The sequence below is a fragment of the Cottoperca gobio genome, chromosome 17 (genome assembly GCF_900634415.1).
Source record: "Cottoperca gobio chromosome 17, fCotGob3.1, whole genome shotgun sequence".
Taxonomy (NCBI): Eukaryota; Metazoa; Chordata; class Actinopteri; order Perciformes; family Bovichtidae; genus Cottoperca; species Cottoperca gobio.
In genome coordinates this window covers 10,160,254-10,186,336 of record NC_041371.1, presented here as the reverse complement: position 1 = coordinate 10,186,336, position 26,083 = coordinate 10,160,254, and the positions used below count along the sequence as shown (strand labels likewise).

Below are 26,083 nucleotides of genomic sequence, written 5' to 3'. Positions count from 1 at the left end.
CCCCCCCATACAGTATAAGGCGCCGCACTCTTTATCGAGGCTGTATAGAGTGTTGCAGAGACAGGCTGCTGCTGTATACAGGCCATTAGCAACTGCTGAGTGACAGAATGCGGAGGCTGAAGTGACACAGTGACGCTGCTGATGAGCAACCGGTGTCCTCAATTATGAGATAATACTGTATGTGTGTGTTTGAGACACTTCTCACTCCATTTTGGTTTATATTTAATCACAGAGAATAGTGAAATATGGCAGTCACTATTTCCCAGACCCATGTTTGACCAAGTAAAAAATAAAGAAAACAAATAAATTCAATTTACAAAGCAAAGTTTGCTTGTCATGAGAAGTAGTGTGGTTATGTTGGCTTTGAGTCTACACTTTTATAAAAGAAAGCCTGTCTTATAGCACACTAAGCTTTTTGTTAGCGCAGCCTCAAGTGCATACCACCCTGCATGTGACAATAAAATACTAAATAAACAATAAAGTAGAGTTGATAGATAGCAGTTGCATTATGGGGGAGCCAGATTCAATACATTGTGATGTATTGCAACAATGTAAACAAGGTGATATAATGGGATATATTAGGAAAACTGTCATAGTATAAAGAATACATTAAAAGTAAACCTTTTATGCAACGGTGGGATCTGCACTGTAACATCCAACGTCAGAGCACTACTTTGAGAGGGTTCATACACTGAGAGGACGCATATCTTTGCAAATTAAATAAAGTATTGACTGTTAATCTTTGCATGTAAACCATTAAAAATAAAAAACAGTACAGTATCAAAGAAATATAATGCAATACAATAAAGTATTGATATTTACCATACTTAGCAGTGGCCCGTGTTTGCTGCATGTTATCCTAAAATAATCTAAAAGAAGTTGCAGTATGGGTCGTGTAGGATGCATAGGAGGAACTAAACAATCTGGATATCTCGGCCTCTGCTGCATCCATTCATACCGTTCTTTTTCTTTGTGCCCAAACTTTTTTGTAAGTAGAATACAAAATCACTGGATTACCCATTTAATAAATAACTTCACAACAAGCTCTGCTCATTTTCTGTTGATCCACGAATCGATTAATGCAGCACTAAATGTGAGTTGCAACGCTTCATAAAAACTCAAAGTATGAATGAGATTCAGTAAAATTGAGCTCATAGTGAGGATGTGCTATCCCCGTTCACATCTTGTTTAAAAGCTCCTCCAGGCAGAGAATCTATCACAATGTTGTCTTACGTTGTCTACTGGCTTCTGGGATTTTCTTTAATTGCATCTTCGCCACAAGTCGCAGCCCGCCTTTGTGCCGTTGTGCATGCATTGCCCGTGTTCAAGCCTCATTATGTGTTCTCATGTGTTAGTGAGAGAGCTGTAGGACTGATGGCGAGTGCTGCATCATTCATGAGTGTGTGCCACCCTGTGCCTGGACTGCAGTGACCCGTAGCTGTCAACAGCGTATCCTTGAGCGTGATGGCACAGGCTGTGCTGAGGACACACTGCTGGGACCGCTGGCATGTGGAGGGCTGTGGGTGGGGCCAGGGGATGGGTGTACTAGTACTGGAGGCTGGAAAGGAAGCAGTGAAACACAGAGGAGGGCTGAATAGGACTCTAATATTAATGTACTGCATTATCTGTCTCGTTTTTTTTTTTTGGAAGTTCTCTTTTCGCTTCTCTTCCTCTTTGGGGAGGTCAGAGAAAATGATCAGATACTGAGCAGCAACCTACCTAAAGACAATTAAGCAGGCCCCGTGGCTGACATATTAAAAAAGGAAAAAAGGGAAAGAGAGGTCATGTCGTAAGTAAGCTGGACTAGACATGGTGATTCCCTGCAAGGACATAAAAATCACTCAAACTTTGAGAGTGAGAGAGGTGAGAGAGTGTGAGAGAGTGAGACTCTAAATATATATATACATACATATACAGTTTAGGGAATGGGTAATGGAGAAAGATAAGTAGGAAAAACCAGAAATTTCAGTTCAGTCTTGCCCTCTGACACATTAAGATATGCACACACATAGGTGAAACCTTTCCGGCCATAACCTGTGTGTGTGTGTGCGTGCAAGGCAGAAGCACATTACATAACCGGGCACCCGGGCTCTTCTGCTAGTTTACTATCACACAACAGTAACTCAGTTCACACGTGTGCAGGCTTGCTTTTATTTTGTGTGTGTGAAATGCACAGCCTCCCATTTGTTTTTCACGCATTCATGACCCGCTGGTTATTCATTATTTCCCAACATGGAATAGCCATCCTCTTCCACACTGAACGAGTTTATCGTGCATTTCAACTCGGCTCTACATGGATACAGCGTTACATAAACACTTGAGAGGGTTTGACGGAGAATACATCTGACCTTTTTAGCTGGCAAGATAATAGACGCGCACTGGAAGTGAGAGAGACATCAAATTCTTTTCTGAGTTGTTAACCTTATAAAAAAACACGATAAGCATTATCACCATTTAAATGATCCTGGCACTGTGCGATGCAAGGTATTTTCAGACCACTTGCTTGTTTCCTCGTCCGCAATAAATGGACTTTGCAGCTTCTCTTGTAGAATCTTTTGTTTGAAGGAATCTGCCACTATAGGACTGTGTGCCTGGCTTTGCTTTTTAAAGGATAATTCTGCCATCATTTCAGTCTTATCTTGGTATTTTTAGCCATGATTTCTATCGGTTGATATTTCTATACTCACCCAAGTTATTTTCCTACAGCATACACGTTAATCATTTCAGTTCTGGTTGATCTACTGCTCGTAATGCTGAGAAATCTGAACAGTACAAGTCTCAGAGTTCCGCTTGTGCTACGTGTGTCGTTTATAACTGAAGGTATACTTCTTAGCAAATGTGAAGTATCAAACGGCCCGGGCCTTAATACTAAAACTGTCTGTTGTAATCATCCATTACTCTGTAGTTCACAGACTGCGTTCTTGGTTGATCTTTGTCCTTATTGTACTTGCTGTAGTTGCGTGTACAGATCTTGTACATAATATCATAATTGCTAAAGAATGATGTCCAAAACTACAAGACTCAGGTTGCAATAAACTGTCCTACGATTCTTTTAATGTCCATGCGTGCTTGTACAAATATACAAATTTTGAATTGTGTCAGCACAAGACGACGTCGTGTCTGTGTGAAAGTATTTTGTCTGTTTTGTGGCCGTCTTAATACCGACACATGCAGGTGTCTGAGATTAGCTAACCTCACCATCCAGCTCTTTACTCCCGTGACACTTCTGCCTAAAGTGACAGGATATGCCCGTAGCCAACTCTTTTTCTGTCTGTTAATCCGCGTATTTATCTATCGGTGCATTTTTTCCCATCCTATGCATCTCTCTTTATGTTCATCCCCCAGTCTCTTGCTATAGCTCTTTGTATACACCAGCATGGCTCCCAGTATACACACATGTACTGCAACACCCAACTATGACCCCTCATTATTCTCTTTCTCTACTTTTATTTATATTATTTATCTTATACCCAAGCTCACCCACAAACATACTAAATAATGTATTTGGGAGCTCGGCGCACTTTCAAAGCCTCACAATCATGCTCAGATTTACACCCATGTATTGAAATAATTTGTACTACGCACACACACACACGTATTGTATGCATGAGCAAACACACGGACACTTTTGTCCACTACGGTGACAACATTTTCATTCGCTCACACACAAACAAGGGAGTGAAACCTGTGCTTGTGTGTGTGTGTGTGTGTGTGTGTGTGTGCGCTCTGAGCTGGCTGATCAGGGGACTCGTGTTTTCCAATGTAAGGTTTCGTAACACACTCCCATTACATAACAGCACCAGGAGTAGAGCTGGGAAGAGGGGGAGAGTAGAGAGGAAGCACATGTACGTCAGCATACAACCCTTCCACTGACAGAGGGAATCACTGGGGAAAATCCTCTTTTTATTTTATTTTTTCAAACACTGATGCCAACACCTGCAACTCTAAGCATCTCTAATGCAATTCTCCTCTCAGGCCACTGCATCTGTGTCTATTTTTAGTCGATATTGATTGAATTACAAGATGAAGCATGTTCACAGTGCAGCGGGTGGTGAGAAGGAAGGTTCAGCTGATGGAGATGGCGGTTGTTTCTTTTTACTTAAGGGCACACATACGTCATCTATGTGAAAATTCATAGCGGCACAGTGTCATTTATCAACCTCTCAGGAGGCCTTTCTCATTGTAGTTCCTCATTCCAGCTGTCGGGCGCATGAGTTATGATTGCCTATTTATACATCGTTTCCATCCGTTTCTCATCAAATGTCCTTTACTGCGCAAATCATGATATGCATAAAAAAAATGCAGAAGAGCAACTGAGTGTGCAAGTGGGTCAAATTCTTGTAAAAAAAAGAAAGAAGAAAGAAGATTCCAGAACACACTACAAATCCTCCTTCAGGTCATCCCCTTGCAATAATGCATTCCCACACTGCCCCTACAGGCGGTGGATGGTAATGCGTTGACCTGATAACTGGAGTTGTACAATGCCTTTAATAGCAAAGGGCTGTTTAGTTCCCTTCCTCCCAGGGGCAAAGGGTAATAATGGTTTGATGGGGAAGATATTGCAGGCTGTGACCTCATTTGGATTCAGGATGCGTTTCACTGGACTGAGGGAGGAGGTTTTATATAGTGTGTGTGTGTGTGTGTGTGTATGTTTCGGTCTGATTGTGTCCTTCCTGGAGACATGAGGTATCAGAACTTGAGGGCATCCATCAAACTATTAACTATCCACTCTATCCTCTCTCCAGGGATAGAGGGACGTCTCATGGTCAACTTACTCCCCCCCCCCCCCCACCTCCACCCAAGTCTCTCTGGCCCTGATCCTTAATGCTGCATCACCAGCTGAGAGTTGTGCAGACAACGGGGTAAAAGAGGAGATGCAGAAGCATCACCTCGACTGAGCTGTTTAAGCTAAAGGATGTTCAGTGTCTTACAATAGACAGAGCGCCACTCGGCTTTTCTTAAAGGGATTGGAAGCTCTTCTCAGCAAGAAATACACACACACACACACACTCACTCACCCTCACACAGAAGGCAGCCTTAGCCTAAATTATAGATAGATATGTTTTAGTACATTCCACGTGATTACATTCTGTACTGTATACCTTTTTTATTTTACAAATGTGACCTTACCCATCTAAGATGAATGAACGATTTAATCATGTGTAATTTCTTCATTAATTAAAGAGATAATGAAAGCAATTGCAACATGGAAGATTGAATACATACTCATCTAGCTAATCAGCGGCTTGTGGCAGTGACACGGCAGAGTTTACAGTCGTTTATCACGATTTCACCGTTGACTGCACTTTTGAGTTGACTTTGCGTTATTATACTGTAGATATTATAGACTCAACAACAGTCGGGTCAAGGTTTGCCTGATTTTAAAACAAAGTCTCTTAGCCTCCGTGGCAGTCACAATATTAAAAGCACTCAATAAGATGTTCCATCTGGACTTTTTACAGTGCCGACAACAAGTCAACGCAGCCTATTTATGTTGGACACGTTTCAAAGTAAGAACACACAGGCACATGTTGGCTTTGCAGTGTCACACAGTGATAATGCATGCACATCCCATCTATTTCCCATGCAAACACGTATCACTTCTTCTTATCACTTTTACACAAAGGACAGCTTCACACATTTCACACATCAACACTTCTTCAGTCCCAGGGGGAGGCAGCCCCTTTCCCACCATTGACCCATTTGTGTGAAAACATCTGGGAACTTTTCAAGAGGACGTTTGTAGGATTAAGACCTAACCCAACTAAAGCTGCATTCCCACTGCGTGGTGTGACGCGGCTTGGCATGGCTCGACTCGACTCGCTTGGAACCATTACTTTTACCGTTTCCTTTCCATTGGCAAAAGCTGCGGATAGTACCTTGGTATAAACTCGGTCGAGGTTCCAAGTGAGCTGAGCCGATATGTGGAGTTAAAACATTGCTGACCACTGATTGGTCAGAGAGATTGAAAGCACATACTTGCAATTTCTTTAAATAGCAAAGCTACCGACAATAAAGGTTGCTAATCTTTGTGTTTTTTGAGATGCAGACATTCTTGTTTCATCCAGCGTTGTTCCTGAATGAAGCTACGCGCATCGTGTTGTGTTTTTAAAGATGATGTTACGGCATCTTCACGTGGCGTCGCTATGACGATCAGCTAAGAATCCCGCCTACATTGACGTGGAACTATCTGCAGCGAAATGGAGAAAAGCACCTGGTACCAAAAGTAGAGCCGGACCATGCGAGTGGAAATGAGGCATAATTAAGGATCTCTTATTCCAGAATCTGTGAGGCCTTCTGGAAAATCTCCACTGCGCGTTGTGTTTTTAGTGGTTGCACATTCCCAGTTCAACATGTGCATCGTTATGAAAAGTACAGCGAGGTGAAGTGTAATGCGAAGAAAGATGTGGAGCAGTTTAGTGAGTGCAGTCTATCACCCGTGACGGCCTTTGCCACCTTCCAGCAACTCTCGTCAACTGCTGCCCGAGTGAACAGTCGGCTTAACACGGCCTGTCACTTCGCATCCGAGTAATCACTACAAGTCATCCACAGAGAATAAAGGAGAGGAGATGGAGAAAAGAGTGCTACCATTTGGGAAAAGAGGCATAGCTGATCAGATGTAGGAAGCGCATCCTTCCTTGGCCTGCAAACACACACCTCTTAAGTAAATACATTTTGACATTGAGTGTGTGTGTGTGTGTGTGTGTGTGTTTTGCAACAGAAGGACAGCGCAGCTATTTGTGTCGCAGAGTAACAGTTGGCAGCGCTCTGTCTTACATCTATTTCTCTATCCTTTCCCCACCAATTTTCCTCAACTGTAGTTTGCTCATTATGAGTTAATATCTCCAACACGTCGCAGATTATGTTAATGTTTGTTTGAGTGTCTCCTATCATGACATCCTGCGGTTGACATACATTTCAAAAGAAGCAGAAAATAGCTGATGCTGTAGATTTAAGAGCCCAGTATAGACTTAGAAGCATTTATGAGTCTTGCCATCCGGTACCTCATATCTATCACCGCCTATAGAATAAGCAAGTGTGTGTGTGTGTGTGTGTGTGTGTCTACGCATGCTCGTGCTCCACTGTGACTTATGTGGGTCACCAATGCCCTACGGTACGGCATGCCCAGTCCTGTGGTGGAGGTGTGCTGATGTCAGGTTGCATTTAGCAGGGCAGGATGATTAACCAGGGATGTGTCCTTGTTATTACAGAGAAGGGCCAGAAGAAGTGGCGTTGATCTGTTTAATTGGCAGATGGAAGGAGAGAGGTCTGCCTGGTACTGATCACTAACAGTGATGAATATCGGGGGCAGCAGGGCGTCTGGGAGGGAGCTTTGCAGTCTGGATTAGCTCAGAATCCTGACTCTAAGCAACCGAGAGTTGTTTCCTTTTATGTCAATGTGATTGACTTTGCAAAGATTACACCATGCTACCATATAAATCCACACTGTATCAATATTCAGAGACGTCTTGTCAAAGTTGCACACTGCGAGTAGCCGATGTTACACACCTACTTTCTGGATCTATAATGTGTTTGACAGGCTTGTCCCGAGTTAAACTGAAAATGCACTGTGCCAGTTCCCCAATCCTACAGGGATGTGCAGAAGATAAATTGTCATAGCAGTAGGATGTATCATTTTTGAACGTTTCCCACCTTATCAATGCTAATTATCATCGTGTATCAGTAGGAAGCATGAATTTAAATATCGTGTCTTCGTAGGCTAACACTAATAAGTAATAAGTTAGTATGTTTAAAGGCCACACAGAGTCTTCTGAGAGATAGAAACCACATCTTCTTCGTCAGACATGCTGCGTTCAAGCGCATATTTATATTTCAGTATTTTAGTACCACTATCTGTAATCAGTTAGACAAGTCTATACAGGTACAAGTTGCTTTACTGTTTTGTTTGTTTTTAATATACTGTATATACCAAGCACTCCCTGGAAAGCTGTATTGAAGGAAATTGAAGTATCAAGTGTGTCTCCCAGCTAATCATGTTTCACTATAATATTTACTGATGTGAACAAACCGTTTACAGCTCTGGAAAGTGACAGTAGCTTGTGTATATATTCATATGTATGTATGTGTTTGAGCAGTAGGGGTGCACACACACACACACACACACACACACACACACACACACACACACACACACACACACACACGGGGATTCAAGCCTAGTGTGGAGGGGAAACACTCTTTTTCCTGAGCTTGGGGAAACGGAAGGAAGCAACACACACATACACTGTAGTGTACTCCTGCTCCTACACACAGTATGTACAGTATATCTAGGAATAGACTGACGTCTGCACATGAACACTACCACCTTCCAGGGCCTGTCTATTATTTTTAAAGTCATGCATCCCCCGTAGATTATGGGATGACCATCATGACTAACATCATCGCTGCTCGAAATATTTCTAGTGTAGGTGGCCTGTGGTTCATACATTTGTAATAAAGCAACTGTCTCTTATAATTTCATTCCCCTACTGGAGGGTCACCAAGAGATCCTGCTGTAAACAGGATGCTCACGTGTGTGTCCCACCCATCTCCCTGCTTCCTCCACGGTGCATTCCCATGGCCAGACTGAAGCGTTTTGCCTCCATCCAGTCATCCCACGTCTGTGTGAGATGGTTGTAAACGGCAACATCCGTACGGGAGAATCTTTCAAACTTCTGTTTATCACAAAAGCAGCCCACTCAAGCTGCGTGTGTATTGTTTCATCTCTACAAAATATCTTGCTGTTTTCGCTCCATCAACATTTAGGACGGGGGGGGGGGGATTTGATAGATGCACATATGGAGATGGTGAATGTGAATGTGTGTGTGTGTGTGTGTGTGTGTGTGTGTGTGTGTGTGTGTGTGTGTGTGTGTGTGTGTGTGTGTGTGTGTGTGTGTGGGGATGTCAGCACGGGGAAGAGTAGGAGGAGGGGGAAGTGTGTGTGTGTGTGTGTTTGTGCATATGCTTGTGTGGGAGAGTGCACGTTCCAACAAAAGGCCTAAAAATAGTATGAATATGCCCATGTGACATATTGAGGCTAAAAGCTTGTGAATAATTTGTCTAATGCAACACATACCCCCTTCCCAAGCTCAGCCATGATAATATGCGCCTGCTGGTTACCTCTGCCAGCCTGCGAAGTTGGAAGGGGATCACCCGTCTGTTCAGTGACACCAGTCACTTTGTCTATCTGTTAGCAAGATGGCACATGGATTTGGAGGAGAAAGCGTTTGGCCTGGAGAATACGTGATTAGATTTTGGTGGTAATTTTAGAATGTACGATTCAGATGTACCTGTTATGCTGTGTTAATTTTTCCCCTCCTTTTTTTTATATATAGGTTTAAAGCGTATACAAATAATATTCAGTTCATGTACTTGAACCAAGAAAATATTAGGTATAAGCCTTATTTTTTCAAAGGAAAGCTAAATAGCCACATGATAATATCAATGTATCAATATTACATTTGTGTGTTTTTTACGCACATAATGATAAATCTTTCCCCTTTTTTAAAAACGATATCTTCATTTTTTTTTTTTAAATGTCATCGTCCTTATCTTTCCTTCCCCGTGTTACCTCTTTAAGGAAAGTTCAGTCCACAGTTCAACTCTCTTATCTAAAACACTTATTTGAAAGTGAAAATAAACGTAGACGTCTGTTATACTTGTCGGTTGCCTTGTAAAAACGCGTGTGTCCGACTGGGCGAACTGGTTATACCCGGAATAGGCCCAGCGAAAAGTAATGGACATTAGATTGGTTAAACTGTCTAACATTTTACTATAAATGTCTTGCTTGCCTGTGCATCAGTAATGACGTTAGCGCATGAAATGATACTCAAAGGTTATGATGTTCAAAACTATGAGACCCAGATTTAAACAGTTTTCCTAAAGCCATTTCCGTCACCTCACTGTCCCTCCTTTCCCAAACATTTGGCCTTTTGCTTCCAGCCAGCACCCACACAGTATACCACATGAGTGTACACATGATCACAATAATACAAATGCCTAGTCATTTAATAGCATTGCATGTGGAGTGGATGGTAATAATGACCCTTTAAAAGGAGATAAAACTTGCACATAACCTGTAAGTACAATATACAAATAAAGAATTTGGAATATTACAGATGTCTCTCATATCCTCATAGCTCATTAAAACATATTTAACCATATTTATCTGTAGATTATGATTGCCAGCTTTTTATTACTGCTGTGAAGTCAAGGCAGACTGCCAGAGCACAGAGGGAAATTATGAAAAACAGGTTATGCTACTTAAATTGTCGTATACCGTTTATTATAGATAGCTTCACAGCTTTGCTCCTGCATTTGCTGTTACAGGACCATATTTAAGTTGGCATTGCCTTGAAACAGTTCCATAAATAGTCCTTTTACATAAAAGAGGAAGACTCATATCTCTTCCTTAGAACCACCCTACACACAAGTGTATTTCTTTTTTGTCTTCATTGTTATTTTGCAAATGTGATGAATATAAATGCCAGTTTTATGCTATGCGTGCTGTTGGGAATGTCTGACATGTGTGCGTAACATGCGTGACTTTGTGTAATCTGCTGCCAGTTTTGCCTTCTCACACTTTTCCTCAGAAGATTATTAGTGGCCTAAGTAGTAACACGGCTGCATTTGTGCACGTTGTACAGTTGTTCAGTTGTTCAGAGGCTCTTCTGCATGCCCTCTAATCATGTATTATAGTCTCTGCCGTTCAAGCATACCAAGACAGCACACCCTTGTAATTAAACATGAGTCCTGATCAACATTTAACAGTAGTGTGTTATATTACACACTCATTTAATCAAAGCAAATATCCTTTTGGAAACTAGACTTATGATTGCGCTGTGAACACAAGATTAGAGAGCGTAGAGGAAAGGCCAATAGCTGCGCTGGTTTTAAAAATGTAATTTGGCTGTGTGCAGTAAATGTTAGAGAAAATCTTTTAGAATAAAATATTTATGTATGTATTGTCATGACCTCAGGTTTAGCCACATCAGCAAAGCAAAGCTCTGGTCAAAATGTTATTTAACTCTGCTGAGTGTGTTGAGAGCAGTAGCCCACTCTGCTGCGCTAGCCTTACAGTCGGCATGTGCAAGACCTGAATTATTAAAGGCCATGAGAGCTTGTGTAAGTTCACACTCGCTTTGCCCCTTCTTCCTCTCTTTAACTCCCCTCCACAACCTCTCTGCTTCAGTGTGTGTGTGTGTGTGTGTGTGTGTGTGTGTGTGTGTGTGTGTGTTCGGTGACGTGACACACATGTGAAAGAAACCGTGTACAGTAGGCCACAGGATGTGACACATTTCTTCTAAGGCCATCTGTCGCTTGGAAATTAAAACTTCGTAAACCACGGCATGAATCTCTTAGCTTAGAGTCGGAAAACAATGAGGTAAAACATGCTGTGGGCAACAACAACAAAAAAAAACACGAAACGAAAAGCCAGGCAGCCGAATAGAAGAGATACGACTGGGAGGAGGACATCGCATGCCAGCCCTGGGAGGTTTTTTTTTGCGGAGGTGGAGGTAGACAGAAAGCAGGTGGATGTTTAGACAGAGCGATAAGACAGCCTTGCTGACATAACGCCTGATAAGCAGCCTGACTGTCAGCTTTGGCAGCCTGGTGGTGAAGCAAAAGAACAGGCCATGGAGAAGGGAGACAGATGGGTAAACGTGATTAAAGGAGGCTCAGTAATTGTAAAAGAGCTGCACTGCACGCAAATCCAGACTATTCAAATCCATGTGCGAAGTAGGATATCCGAGACAGTTGTGCTGAATGTGTTTAGATTTTATGCTAACCCAGCATTGTGATGGTATTGTGGGCAGAGCGCTCCTGCTAACCACTGTGAGGTATATTTCTCATTTTGTGGCATTATTTAGTGGCTAGCTACACGTTTTTACAAGTTTTTAGCCATTGTAGCAACTGTTCAGATGGAAATATCTCTTGTAATGTCTTGAAATGTCTTGTACTGGATTGAACTGTCCCTTGTGGGAATTTAGTATCGGTTTTCTGTCATTTTTTGACTGTTTTTATTTACTTACATTACTATAAACGGATATTTTATTTCAGTAGCTTGTGCGTCACTAGCAGCCGATGAAAATGAGCTTTAAGATTTATCTGATATAATACATGTCTTGCTAAATAAACAACTTTTAAATGGGATTGTCATAAAATGGTGTCTAGCACACATTATAATTTGTCCAATTTATGACCAAACACCCTTAAAATGAATGACATCCTTGTACTTTGTGTTTAGTACTAATTAGCAAATATTAGCATGCTAACATGCTAAACTAAGATGGTGTTCATGATGAGAGTTATACCTGCTAAACATCAGCCAGTTAGCGTAGCATTAGAATGTAGTTAGCATGCTGATGTTAGCATTAACCTCAAAGCATTATTGTGTCTAGGTACAGTCTCAGCGTGGCCCATTGTAAAAATGACTACTTTAAATAATCACTTTGAAATCGATTTTATTAACTGGTGTTATGCTCCATTCTTTTCCTTAAACGATACCTAATAGTTTGACAGACCTGTGTGGGGTCAAGTCTACAGTGCTAACCCCTATCTCTTTATCGTTGCTCCAGGGAAGCCCTCAAACATTGAGAACTCAGAGCGGGTCCAGCTGTCGGGGACATACAACGTTCGGAAAGGGAAGCTCCAGCTGCCGGTCAACCGCTGGACCAGACGGCAGGTCATCCTGTGTGGCACCTGCCTCATCGTCTCCTCCGTCAAGGACAGCAAGACGGGGAAGATGCACATCCTGCCGCTCATTGGAGGAAAAGTATGTCAAAGTCACACACCATATCAGGGCGCAACTTCTCATTCTGGTTTTTTATGGTGATGATATGTCATTTAGGGTTTTAGATCATAAACTCATAATGTTATATCACCATGATGACAGTGACCTGATTTTACAACTTTGTTGTCCTTGACACCAAATAATGCTTCTTGCTTTGTTCATTTTAGCTCAAGGGCAAACAGAAATGGTTCAAGCAACAAAAATGGAATGTTTTCAGTATTCTGTAAGGATGTTTTTGTCCATTTCTAATCTGGATTCATAATGCCATAACGTTCAGTGTAATGGATCACTATGACATTCCAATAGCCTTATTTTCTCTACCTTTCTTTTTTTTTCCCCAAAAATGACCTTTATCTGTTTATTGCTTTATGGATCTGATTATCAGCAAGGCCACTAAATAAGCTCCAAGAGCTCTCCTGAAAAGCCTTTTCTACACGCCCGCCTGACACAAAGGACTCTCCGTACTACGGCCCGCCCAGTTTTTAAACATTTCACACACAGCACATTACTTCTAGTCAACCATTCATCCATACACTTGCCTCTGCATGTGCCTGTGTGGGGCGAGATTGATTGTTTGCGTGCCAGTATTCTATTCAAACACCGTAACTAGTCGGCCATTCATTCACAGAGTCCATGTGCTTGAGTGTGTGTGACTCTGCGTGTCTAAAAAAGCAATTTCACATACATTTACTCTCGCTCATGTCACGCACATACTCAACTATATGTTCATTATATGATCATGCGTGCTTTATATATTGCCATGTGTGCTTCTGGTTGACTGAATCTTTCTACCCTGCAGGCATTACGCATCTTATTTCCCCCAGCTGAAGCTTTTTTCAAATAAGAACTAATGTATTGAGACATCCATGTGTCAGCTTTTCCCCTCTGCTTCCTTTTTCTTATGTGACTCTTATCTTGATTGGCATGGATGATTTTGTTTTAAATTCAGATGGTGGGGGGAGGGGTCAGAGATGTCATTAGTTCAGACTGTAATGTCACTCCTGTGTGTGTGTGTGTGTGTGTGTGTGTTGTGCTGCAGGTGGAGGAGGTGAAGAAGCACAGTCACTGCTTGGCCTTCAGCTCGGCGGGGCCTCAGAGTCAAACCTACTACGTCAGCTTTGACAGCTTCACGGAGCACCTGCGCTGGCACAGACACGCTGCCAAGGTACTGTGTGTGGATGTGCATGAGAGTTATAGTCAAAAAATGAAGAACATAAGCATGTGGTCTCCGGCGCTACTTACGGGTCAGCTGCATTGTATATCAGAACATGCGTGACTACAAGTGGAAGTATGAAAATATGGCACTCACAACGATCTCGCTGCCCGTATGAGCCAAGTGTGATTTAAAAAAAAAAAAAACTGCACATATTCCACTGCTGTCCAATCTGTAGTATAAGTAAGTGTGTCTGGGTGCACTCACACACAAAACACCACTCATGGCTCTCTCCTTTTTCTTATTTGAACTCAAGTAGGCCACAGCCAAAAAACCTCTTTTCTAAATATGAACAGGGACATGCATGTCACCAGCACCCACAGGGCCACTCAGAATAGAAGCCTGGATAGAAGCAGCACGTGCCACAGTGACGACTGCTGAGCCTCCAGCTCCGCTCTGAATATCGCTCGAGTTCACAGGGTGTAGATTTCCTCTTTTTAAGACGTGGTGGACGTTTATGCAGTCATTTCGTTTTAGATAAGCTTGTGTGAAACTGCAAATTTGACTAACAAATCACATGTTAAATGCACTAGCCACCTGCAGTTAACTAGATTACATGATGATGTCAGGTCACTAACCTGATGGACTTTCCCTGAATCCCTAATCCTAACAAGATTGGCCATTGATTGACATTTGACCACTTAGCAGCAGGCCACACACACACACACACACACACACACATAGTAAACCAGTTAAGTCTTGTGGTACTGATAATCCTGTTTAACTCCACATTTCTCTTCCTCTGTTACCTCTTCTCGCTTACCTCCCCCCTCCTCACATCTAGATGGTGTCTCAGAGGATCAACTCTGTAGATCTGTCCTGCTGCAGCCTGGAACAGCTTCCTCCCAACCTCTTCTACAGCCACGATCTCACCCACCTCAACCTCAAACTTAACTTCCTGCCTGCAGACCAGCGGCTGCAGCAGCTGCAGAGGTACAATGCCATCGTATATGTACAGTAAACACACCTGAGGTTAAACGGGATGAGGCAAGGTGAAGTGGAAGATAAGAAAGTAGAGGATGGCCTCGACCTGTAACAGAGTTCAGGGTGGCTTTGAATGGGCTGGTTTGGGCAAGATGAGACTTGAAAAGGTTTACATAATTATTCCACAACAGGAGTTGTGCTGGGCTGTTGTACAAGGAGGGGAGGGACGAGACACTGACACAATGAGGTTTCACTGGACACAGCAGGTCATGGCTGGCTGGTTTGGGCAGCTTTAGCTTTCGCCTGCAATTTGCGAGCCATCGACCTGAGCTGTCTAGGACTCGGGCCATTGGCACGCAGGGACCAAAGAGGCTAGCCAGGGCTGTGCTGGACCAGGCTAGGCCAAACGAGCCCAGAACTCAGAAGGGTAGATGAGTCCGCAGGGAAGCTTTTAATGTGCCTGGCCTCCCTCACTCTCTCTCTGTGGGTACCATCTGCTGCATGCTTATCATGGTCCCAGATTAAAGCCCACAGCCAAGATGTGTGTGTGTGTGTGTGTGTGTGTGTGTGTGTGTGTGTGTGCGTGCATGTGTGTGTCATGCACACAGTGGTACATGTGAACGCCTGTCGCAGTCTTTCTTCCTGATGATTACTGCCAAAAGACTTTTATCATTGGAGTGAGTGAATTGTGTGATTCCGATGCTCTGGTATGTGTTAGCAATGTTTTGCAGAATGGAGTGTGTGTGTGTGTGTGTGTGTGAGAGGAGAGAGGATTGCTTGCTTGTATGCAACAGAAAAATTGGCTGCAGGCTACAGATTTGGGGTCAGTGCATACAAAGTCTTGATACAGTATGGCATTCGTTTTTTCTTCTTCTTTTTTTCTTTTTAAGATGACTGCACTGACAGGAATGTGTTTTTGTGTGTATGGCTTTGAATGCATACTCTGGCACGCTTGTACGTCTTTCCTGAGAGAGAGTAGGAGGTCAGGATTTATTCACGTATCACTTTGTGAATAATCATCTCTTTCATTTTTTTAATCCTCGGAATAAAGACGATGATGGCAGGGAAATATCTGGGTGAGCGACGCACAGCTCCCCTGCTGGTCAAGGGAGATAACATCCATTTATCCATTTTAAACCTAAGTAGGCTCATCCGCATTTGACCCAGCATGACAGAAAAAGAGGTCAGTAATGAGAGAGATAAATAGTTAGCTGAAAATAGAGCCGTTTTGACACAAACTTGTAGCAGAGTTACTTGAATACTCTCTTTGCCCCTGAGAGACTGAAGTCAAAAGAGCTGTAGTCAGGAACAATACTACTGCGTGTGCAGCCTCCATAAGTGTAGGTGTATGTGTTTTGGTGTGGACGGTTGTGACAGAGTGTGTTTTTGTTTGAGTATAAACACTGGCTTGCTCCGACATCTAACATGGGGGTCATAGTGCTTTGTATTTTTCCAAGAGGAATGGAATGTGTGAACCTGCCTCTCTCTCGCTCTCTCGCTCTCTCTCTGGCCAAATACTAACTGGTGGGTGATTTGCCAATCAGATATACATAATCAGTTGTCTGGGATACTAGCTCTCTCCTGCCATGGGACTTAGCATGCATCCTTCTGTGAGACAGAGGTCACCACTCACTGAAGGGGAAAATGTCACGTTCCACGCATACAATTGATCTTTTGGCCTGGTAATTTACATTTGTATAATATTTTAGCAACTTATGAGGGACATAAAAGCCCCGCAAATTTAAGGGAGAAGGAAATGGAGAGAGAGGAAAGTCTGACAGAATAGTGGCAGAAAGCCAAAACTTGAGATAAAAGTGGGTATTTAAGGCAAAGTGAAAGGAGTTGCATTAATTGATTGTTTTGGCAGCTTAGGGGCAGCAGAAGAAGGTAAACACACAATATTGACATAGTTTTACCTTAATTAGTTGATTTATGGTGAAAATGTTAGCTTATTGACATGTTCAGCTGACACAGAGCAACTTTAACATTCATTTAGAGTGTGTTCCTGTTCACCTAATGAATACTAGAACATGAGCTAAGAGAGACTGAGGAGAACTGCCGAGTCACATGATCATTTTACATTATACATCCTATAAAGCTGTTGTGGTTGCTAATTTACACTGAGGTGCATTAGCCTTTCATTTGTTTCTTTCCAGAAACCCCGAACCCTAACTCCAATATCTCTCCTTTCAGCTCTGTTTTGGTCTCCAACAACTTCAACAAAAACAATATCTTCAGCATGCTCGAAGCTCTATTCTGTTTACCAGCTAGTCTCTAACTTTGTCTTTCTACAGTCGATTTGTCGGAACTTCTTCGCTGAAAGTAAATAGCGTCCGGAGATTAAGTTAATAAAAGTGGAATTTGAGAGGTGTGAAACTAAAACAATGAGCTGAAAGAGCCCAAAAGGACCTCACATAGACGAGGGGAACTGCATATATGTGGGATAATTCCCTTATACTCGGGTGATCCATTGACCATATATAAAGTGTGCGTGCAGCTTTACATATACCAGGAAAGGAGTAAGGAGAAAAGAGAATAGTATGATGGGACAGAATGACAAAGCATGACACAGACAAGGAGAGAGTCTTGAGTAGGTAGTATGAGCATTACTCAGCACATTGCAGGGGTTGATTTAATGGTGGAATGACATTTTCCCACTCACACCCCCCACCCACAGCCTGCAGGAGTCACCCTCAGCTGGAATTACTTGGCCACCCTAATCAATAGCTCTGACGGCTCGGTTGCCTTTTTCTCCATCACCATGATTTAGTGTGTGTGTGTGTGTGTGTGTGTGTGTGTGTGTGTGTGTGTGTGTGTGTGTGTGTGTGTGTGTGTGTGTGTGTGTGTGTGTGTGTGTGTGTGTGTGTGTGTGTGTGTGTGTGTGTGTGTGTGTGTAAAGGGAGGTAAGTCAAGTAGTGCCAGTTAAAGCAGCTGCTCCAGCCCGCGGTGCTATTATGGCGCACTGCCCATCTCCGGCTCGCCATAGCTGCTCTCACTGTGCACATGATAGGTGATAAGAGGTCCCATGTGTGCAGATGGATAAATAAAGACAGAGGGAATCATTTCGCCTGCTTTCCCCGTGCTTCCTCCCCCACTGAGGGGCTAACCCCTCTGAAGGTTACCACTCTGCCATAGGACACCGTGCAAAATGCCACTGGTCACTGGTGTTTGAATGAACAACACAGATGTCAATGCTGCACTTGTTTTCTCAACAATCAAATGCGAAGGTTTAGGAAGGGTTCAATCGAACTGTGTGCGTTTCACCTAAAACTAATTCTGTGTAAGCTATACTTTGCTACGTTGCCAATAAATATATTTAGGAATATCTTCCACTCTCTTTTAATATTCATGTTGACAAGATACGATACAATCTCATATCACTTTTCTCCTCTCCTCTCATTTGTCGTTAACACTTTTATCCTCTTTTTCTTCCAGATTTTCTCGTCTGCGGAGCCTCAACCTGTCCAACAACCACCTCGGTCAGTTCCCCCTGGCCATCTGTGACATCCCCACGCTGACGGAGGTCAACCTCAGCTGTAATTACCTGACCTGTGTCCCCAGCTCTGTGGGGGCCATGACCAAGTAAGTAGCAGAAGGAAGTTATTGAGGATAAAGACCTGATGTTTAACTATGATGAAAACCAGCAGTATTCATGTTGTAAGATCGAAATCTTTGCTAAACTCAGAGGCTGAATATATATATATATATATATATATATATATATATATATATATATATATATATATATATATATATATATATATATATATATATATATATAAAAAAATCTAAAGTTCAGCACTATTGGAAATATACTTTCTTCATTTGTTGGTTATTCTTCTATTGTTTCTGCTTACCGTGTCTTTACTGCTGAGTTGAGGCCAGTGCTTGTTTGCATTGAACCTTTTCACAAACCAACCACATAGCCAAATGTGGGAGTTACCTAGCAACAAGTACATGGCGTAACAACCACCATAGTGCACTTTGCTAGTTCCAACACGTGACAAAACAACAACACAACTTTCCTATGACAATTTGCTTTCCGTGGCCTGTCACTGTTTCATTGCTGGTCTATGCAAGTCAATTTACTCCAGATCTTCTTCTTTTTTATTTAAAATGTTACTCTCGCTGAATATTCTCTGTGATTTTTAAAAGTTTGTTTGGCTTGCTATTGATCCAATCTGTTTGACCATCTCCCTTTTGAGTTTTGGTGTCTCTTTCACTTTTCTTTGGCACTGTATCTTGTATTTCTCTTGAGGACTTTATTGCCAGTAAAACGTTGACGTCTCATTGAAGATTATGACAATTGGTTCTGGTGGTTAGAGAAATGATATAAGTTTACTTAGTGACATTGTTACTCTGTCCCTCAGATTTATCCCTAGTCCCAAATCTTCAAGATAATGGAACAAAATCCGATTTTGCTGGCTGAAAACCAAGTATCTTCTCATGGGAATGCTCAGATCCTTTGAAGTTTCAGTTTAACTCCAGTATCAGCCCCCCCCCCCCCCCTCCTTTTGCCTGTGAAAAAAGCCGGTTTTCTCACTCTTTCAAGGAATTTCAGATTTATTTTTATAAATATTTAAAATAAAGAATAATACATTCTTTTCAACCGCGCCTTTCATCCTAATCACGGGTCGCCTTACATTACAGAAAATCAGTAATAAAACATACAATAAAGTCAGCAAAAACACATATAATAGGCAACAGCACCAGTAATACAATGTCAATTAAATCAAAACTAACACATATAATAGGTCATTAAACTTCATGCATTACTAGGCACCATGACATAAGCAAATGCATAAGATTAAGGGAGTCATTTAGTAGCTGGGTCAGCACTGGCTCATGGATAGGACATGTGCTTTAAAGTCAAACGAAACCTAACATACAGGTATGTGTGTTGAATCCGGGTTAGAGAAGTTAATCTGTAGGAATGATCTGGTATGCCTGTAAATTCCTGAAGTGGCCAGTAGAGCATTCGTGCCGCTACTGTCATCTGCTGGACATTAAGTGTACTGATTTATAAATGCTTAAAAGTGTGGGGCAAGTCCTAGTTGGCACAACATCATTGATCCTGAGCTACTCTAGCAATTCTTTGTTGAATTGCCATCTTGCCTGTCACCTCTTTCATCGAACTAGGTGAACCGTCTAATCTCGTGTTCCTCTCTCAGTTTGCAGACTTTCCTATTGGATGGCAACAGTCTAGATGAGATGCCCAATGAGCTCGGTTCTCTCCAGAGGCTGAGTTACTTAGGCCTTTCCTTCAACCAGTTCAACCATGTGCCGCAGGTGCTGGAGCAGTTAGCCTCCATGGAGAAGCTGTGTATGGCTGGAAACAACCTAGAAACGCTCACCCTGCAGAATTTCCGACTGCTGCGTGTCAAACACATCGATCTAAGGTACGGCAATTTTTAGGCAGATAATCACCATTTAAGAGATTATGTTAGGGTTTTTTTTATGAATGATCTACTTGACAGCTTTCTCAAGAAGATCACTTAAAGTCCTCAGTCATGCTTTTTCCAAAGCAATGTACTCAATGAAACATGTTATCCCACCAATCACAGAAACAAAAACACCAAGAGGAAGTGAAAACACGAGCAGACAGCCAGACAGCACGGAAATCAAGAAATCATTTGCCTTTAGTGGCTCCATCAGGTGTCTTCCCCATTGTTTGCAAAAGCACAGCGCTGGAGTGACTTGCACTATTTTCCAGTTAATACTTCAACCCTTCTGACTTTGCTTAGACGAGGTCAGTCAATACGTTTTTACAGGATTCCGCTTTGGCCAAAGATCACTTGGTATCTCTGATGAGGATGATGAGTGCTGCAGCTGTTTGTTTCTCTGGATTTATTCTATTGTCCAGTCAAGCTGAAAAGATTAGTCAATTAAAAAAAAAAAAAACACAGACAAAATATAACCATGAAAATGAAATAATCTAATGACTTTTTAAAAAAGTCATTTTAATATAATGGAAAGTAATTTTATCGTGCTGCTTCTCACGTTAACAGAGTTAATTTCATTCAATTAGTTTTAATTTCAGAATGTCCCTATTCGCCTTTTCGAAGGTCTGTTTTTATTTCCCAGCAGCCTTTTCTTTTTTCTTTTTTCTTTTTTTAAACCATAATGCCTGTTTTTATCACAAAGTCTATGCCTGTCAATCAAGACTTGTAATTGTTTATGGAACACAATTATATATATTTATGTATTTTATGCCTGATCAGTTTTTGCCATAGAGGCCATCACCACAAGCAGACAGAACAGAAGTGCAACAAATTCACACGCGCACTGAATCAAAAACCACTTGCATCAGTGTTGTACACAGAACAACTGAGTACTAAAGCGAACTCGAGAAGCTGCTACACAATGTATCAGCCATCACCTGAGGCATGTTCCCTGCCTTGCAATAAAGGCCACAGCCTGTGCAGTTCAACCTGATCCAATTGGAGCTGAACCTTTTGCCTCCTCCCTGCTCCCTCTGTCAGGTTGAATAAGATCTCCAGCATGGTGCCAGATGAGCCTGACCTGCTGCGTCACGTGACTCAGCTGGATGTGAGGGATAACAGGCTGACAGAGCTGGACGCCTCGGTCTTCCCCAGACTGGAGGTGCTTCACTGCGAGAGGAATCGCATCGCCTGCCTGAGGACCAAGGGTTGCTTGCTCAAAGGCATCTACGCCTCCAACAACGGTGGGTGGTTAGAAAAAGACGGATCCCCCTTCCCCTCTCACATCACCGCTACCTGTAAACTAAAAGCAAAGTGACTCATATGACTCACCTCACAGATGACACTCCTTTCTCCTCATATATATATATATATATATATATATATATATATATATATATATATATATATATATATATACACACACACACACATACACATACATGCATTCATTGTGTGTAATTAAGGCAGTGCTGCAGTTTCATTGTCTCTCTCCATCATCCCACTCTAGCTTGGCATCAAACCCCCAACCACCCCCTCCTAAACGCTCCCCTCCCTTTTCCATCTACCTGCTTTTGTAATAAGCCGCGTCTGTCCTTGCTGTAGGTTAATGTGTTTGGTTTTCTCCCTACAGAGCTACGGCAACTGGATGTCAGTCCTGTGCCCTCCAATCTTAGTTACATGGACATCTCGAGGTGAGGAAAATCTTACAAGTACACACACACACACATGCAAGTACACAGACACACACAGACACACACAGGCACACACAGGCACACACAGACAAGGGCAGCTCTAATTAGCAAAGGTATTTTAGAAAATGTAGCTCATTTACAGTACATCCGCTTTGCCCTTAAAAAAAAAAGGGAAACATTTGGAGTTATCGTTATTTATAGGTTATTATGCTCTGATTTTACTGGTCCGGCCCACTTGAGATCAAATTGTGCTGTATGTGGCCCCTGAACTAAAATGAGTTTGACACCCCTGTGTTGGAGGGTTGACACTCATTTGCTGTGTCAGCTCTGACCTTTCACATGACCCTTGATTGTTATGTGAAAGATGCATCCTTGTGGTCAATAAGAAAAGCAAAGGAAAAAGAATTAATTTGAACATTTCTTCATCCTTTTGATACCTGTTGTTGAAATGTATTATTGCGTGTTTTAATCTAAAACGCAACACAGCTGAGACTTAAGTTACTCCATGAAATAAAACTGAAATATTGTAAAATGTGTAACATTTACAATCAGAACTGATGTTGCTGCCGTGTCGTCTTTAACAGCAGGACTGTTGGGAATTCAAATGCATGCAGTATCCCAGTACATTAAATTCAATGTTAGATATCTCGCTTTAAAAACTGTGCATAATTTATCATCATCACCCCCTCTCCTCCTGTAGGAACCATATGGAGTCTTTGCCAGACTGGCTGTGTGAAGCTAAGAAACTGGAAGTTCTGGACTTGAGCCACAACCTCATCACTGAGCTCCCGGCGCGGTGAGTCTCTCTCTCTCTCTCTCTCTCTCTCTCTCTCTCTCTCTCTCTCTCTCTCTGTCTCTGTCTCTGTCTCTGTCTATCTCTCTCTCTGTGTCACCGTCTCACCAACAATGTCACCATCTAATTATGCATTTATCTCTCTCTCTATATATATATATATATATATATATACATACATATCTACATTATTGTAGTTTCGACACAGTCTATATGTTTATCCTTTATGTTCTACTACTGACCCAACCATCTGTATATTGTTCATGCCGCAGGTTGTTATGCAGCAACAGTCTGAGGAAGCTGAGTGCAGGACATAACCAGTTGCAGAAGCTGCCTGAAAGAGTGGAGCGCCCTCTGCTGGAGGTTTTGGACGTACAGCACAATCAACTGGTGGAGCTGCCTTGCAACCTGTTCCTCAAATCTGACAGGTAGCATTAATCATCAGCTGGAAGTGATTTCTTTTTTTTATCAGCTAATGCACCGGACACAAGGAGATTAAGCGTAGGGAAAATAAAATGCAGGTGTGTATATAAAGATGAAGGACAGGGAATTATGAATAGGATATTAATCGAGGGCAAGCTAGCCAAGGGCAAGGATGACATGCCAATATAAAACAACCAACCAGGGCAAGGATGGCAGAGGGGGAGGTTTTTATGGAGAGGGGTTTATTTTTCATATCCCTGTTTGGAGGAGCACAATAATGAGTCTGTATTTTGCTTTCAGCTTACGGTGCGTAAATGCGTCAGCCAATAAGCTGGAGCTCCTGCCGCCATCCAGCCTGTCAGAGGAGAGCCACAGCATCCTGCAGGAACTCTACCTCACCAATAACCGGCTGACGGATAAGTGTGTACCCCTGCTAACGGGCCACACACACCTTCGTGTTCTGCACATGGCCTACAACCATCTCCAGACCTTCCCGGCCAGGTAAAGGAGATTTACATTTGCTCTTCTCTCTACTCACCCACTGTATTTTACATCAGGTCTGGAACTAACAATTATTCTTCTAACTATTAATATTATTTTCAACAGTCCAAAACCTGAATAGAATCAATTTTAAAGGATATAAAGAACGTATTAGGCAGCACATCTGCACATTAGGGATGCTGGAACCATAGAATGTGACCAATGAGCTAATCAATTAATCATAATTTCACGTGCTCATCTCACCCAATGCTTTCCCATCATTCTTCAGTAAAATGGCCAAGCTGGAGGAGCTGGAGGAGGTGGACCTCAGCGGAAACCTGCTGAAGACTGTGCCCACAACCATCATGAATTGCCGGCGAATGCACACACTCATCGCCCACTCCAACGCCATCGAGGTCTTCCCTGAGGTCATGCAGCTGATGGAGATGAAAGTAAGACAGTAGTATTACATAATACCGCATCTTAATGCTCGAGCCCCCGAGTTTATGCTGTACAAGTACGTCCATGTGTGTGAGTGTTCACACATTTTCCATATGTTGTCAGTGTGTGGATCTGAGCTGTAATGAGCTCAACGAGATCACACTGCCAGAGAATCTGCCTCCCAAGCTTCAGGAGCTGGACCTGACTGGAAACCCCCGTCTCAACCTGGACCACAAGACCCTCGAGCAGCTCAAGTATGTCATTATCTTTCTCTACAAGTGTTTTTTTCTTACTTTAGTTACAGTGCATTCATTTAAACTAACCCTTTTATAATAGAAACCACCCTGCACAAACACCCCGGATAGAATACTGTCAGTGCCGTGATGTATCTTTACACTGAATGTCATCTATTCATGTGTTGTTGTTTTTCCAGTAATATACGATGCTTCCGTATTGATCCGCCTCCTACCTTTTCGTCGAACGAGGCATCTGGTGGGCCTGCGGTGTGGAGTCATGGTTACACTGAGGCCTCAGGCGTCAAGAATAAGTGAGTTCAATTCAGTCGATGATGAAAAAGCAACCACCGTCACACTGGTCCAGCGAAGCGTCACTAATCCAAACCTCTTGAGAATGCGCATTGCTAAAGCCAGATGACTCAAAAAAAACATTGAAACAGTGCTTATTGAAAAGATGAATCATGTTTATTGACACAGCGAAACATCGCTCTGTGGGCTAAATAGCCAAATCGACGCTTTTAATACGCATGATAAAGAAGAGATTCAAGCAATTGCTCATAATGTTTCCACATTCCCATATGAGTGATGTTCAATAGGCACGTCTGCTTTGATGACGGGGGCTCTGCTGTACAGTCAAATGAATCACACAAGGCATTGTTTCCATGGTTATTAGTGAGTAAGGTAGTGTGAGCAATATGTGGAGAACAGATGCGTTTTGAAGCCCTCATTGTTTCCTCACTGAGCACATGTCTCAATGATGTTGTGTATATGTCAAGGGTGGTGGTGGTGGTGTAGTGGTTCGGCTTTCAAATGCTACACCGGAAGGTTGTGAGTTCAATACACTAGCAAGGCACTTAACCCTGAGTAGTTGCTCCAGGACTGTCCCTGTAGTTAGTTCACTGTAAGTCTCTCTGGATAAGAGCGTCTGCTAAATGACCTGTACTAATGTTAGGGCCTCCTTTTTGTTTTCTTTTTCAGACTTTGTGTTGCAGCTCTTTCAGTAAACAGTTTCTGTGGTAGTCGGGAGGCTCTGTACGGTGTGTTTGATGGCGACAGGAATGTGGAAGTTCCCTACTTGCTGCAGTGCACGATGAATGACGTGCTGGCGGAAGAAATACACAAGACCAAGAGCGAAGAGGACTACATGACCAACACCTTCCTCGTCATGCAAAGGTATACAGCGTCAGGCATTTTTATCAGCCGTCCTCGTGTCACAAATCATCCACATTATTGTTGCACGCTTTTAACACAGACTTTATTTTTGCACAATTAATTGAGACTATAAATTTCAAATATTCAAATGTCCCCCTCTTTCGTTGCCGTCATAGAAAACTGGGAACTGCAGGGCAGAAACTGGGTGGCTCAGCGGCTCTGTGTCACATTCGCCACGACCCCACCGACCCCGGTGGCTGCTTCACCCTCACAGCTGCTAATGTGGGCAAGTGCCAGGCCATCCTATGCCGCGATGGAAAGCCGTTGTCGCTGTCACTGCTTCATAATGTGGGGATTGAGGAGGAATACCGCAGGATCAGGCAGCACAGGGCTATCATCACTGAGGTAGAGATCCTTGAAAGCATCCAAAGTACATTGAAATCAATGAGGAGTACACTAATGTCGTTTTGGATGCACACTGCATGAACTCCGT

General features: G+C 42.5%; 1 protein-coding gene across 1 annotated transcript in view; it reads left to right on the top strand.

Annotated features, from left to right (window-relative positions):
* Positions 1–26,083, top strand: part of phlpp1 (PH domain and leucine rich repeat protein phosphatase 1) — a 41,763-nt gene that overhangs the window by 12,915 nt on the left and 2,765 nt on the right. Inside the window, exons 2-16 of the mRNA XM_029453589.1 lie at positions 12,579–12,775; positions 13,833–13,958; positions 14,791–14,939; positions 18,366–18,512; positions 20,102–20,329; positions 21,413–21,615; positions 22,005–22,065; positions 22,766–22,861; positions 23,131–23,286; positions 23,582–23,782; positions 24,051–24,213; positions 24,326–24,456; positions 24,636–24,749; positions 25,417–25,611; positions 25,767–25,995. Coding sequence (XP_029309449.1) covers positions 12,579–12,775; positions 13,833–13,958; positions 14,791–14,939; positions 18,366–18,512; positions 20,102–20,329; positions 21,413–21,615; positions 22,005–22,065; positions 22,766–22,861; positions 23,131–23,286; positions 23,582–23,782; positions 24,051–24,213; positions 24,326–24,456; positions 24,636–24,749; positions 25,417–25,611; positions 25,767–25,995 — 2,396 coding nt within the window. The remainder of the gene's footprint in view (positions 1–12,578; positions 12,776–13,832; positions 13,959–14,790; positions 14,940–18,365; positions 18,513–20,101; positions 20,330–21,412; positions 21,616–22,004; positions 22,066–22,765; positions 22,862–23,130; positions 23,287–23,581; positions 23,783–24,050; positions 24,214–24,325; positions 24,457–24,635; positions 24,750–25,416; positions 25,612–25,766; positions 25,996–26,083) is intronic.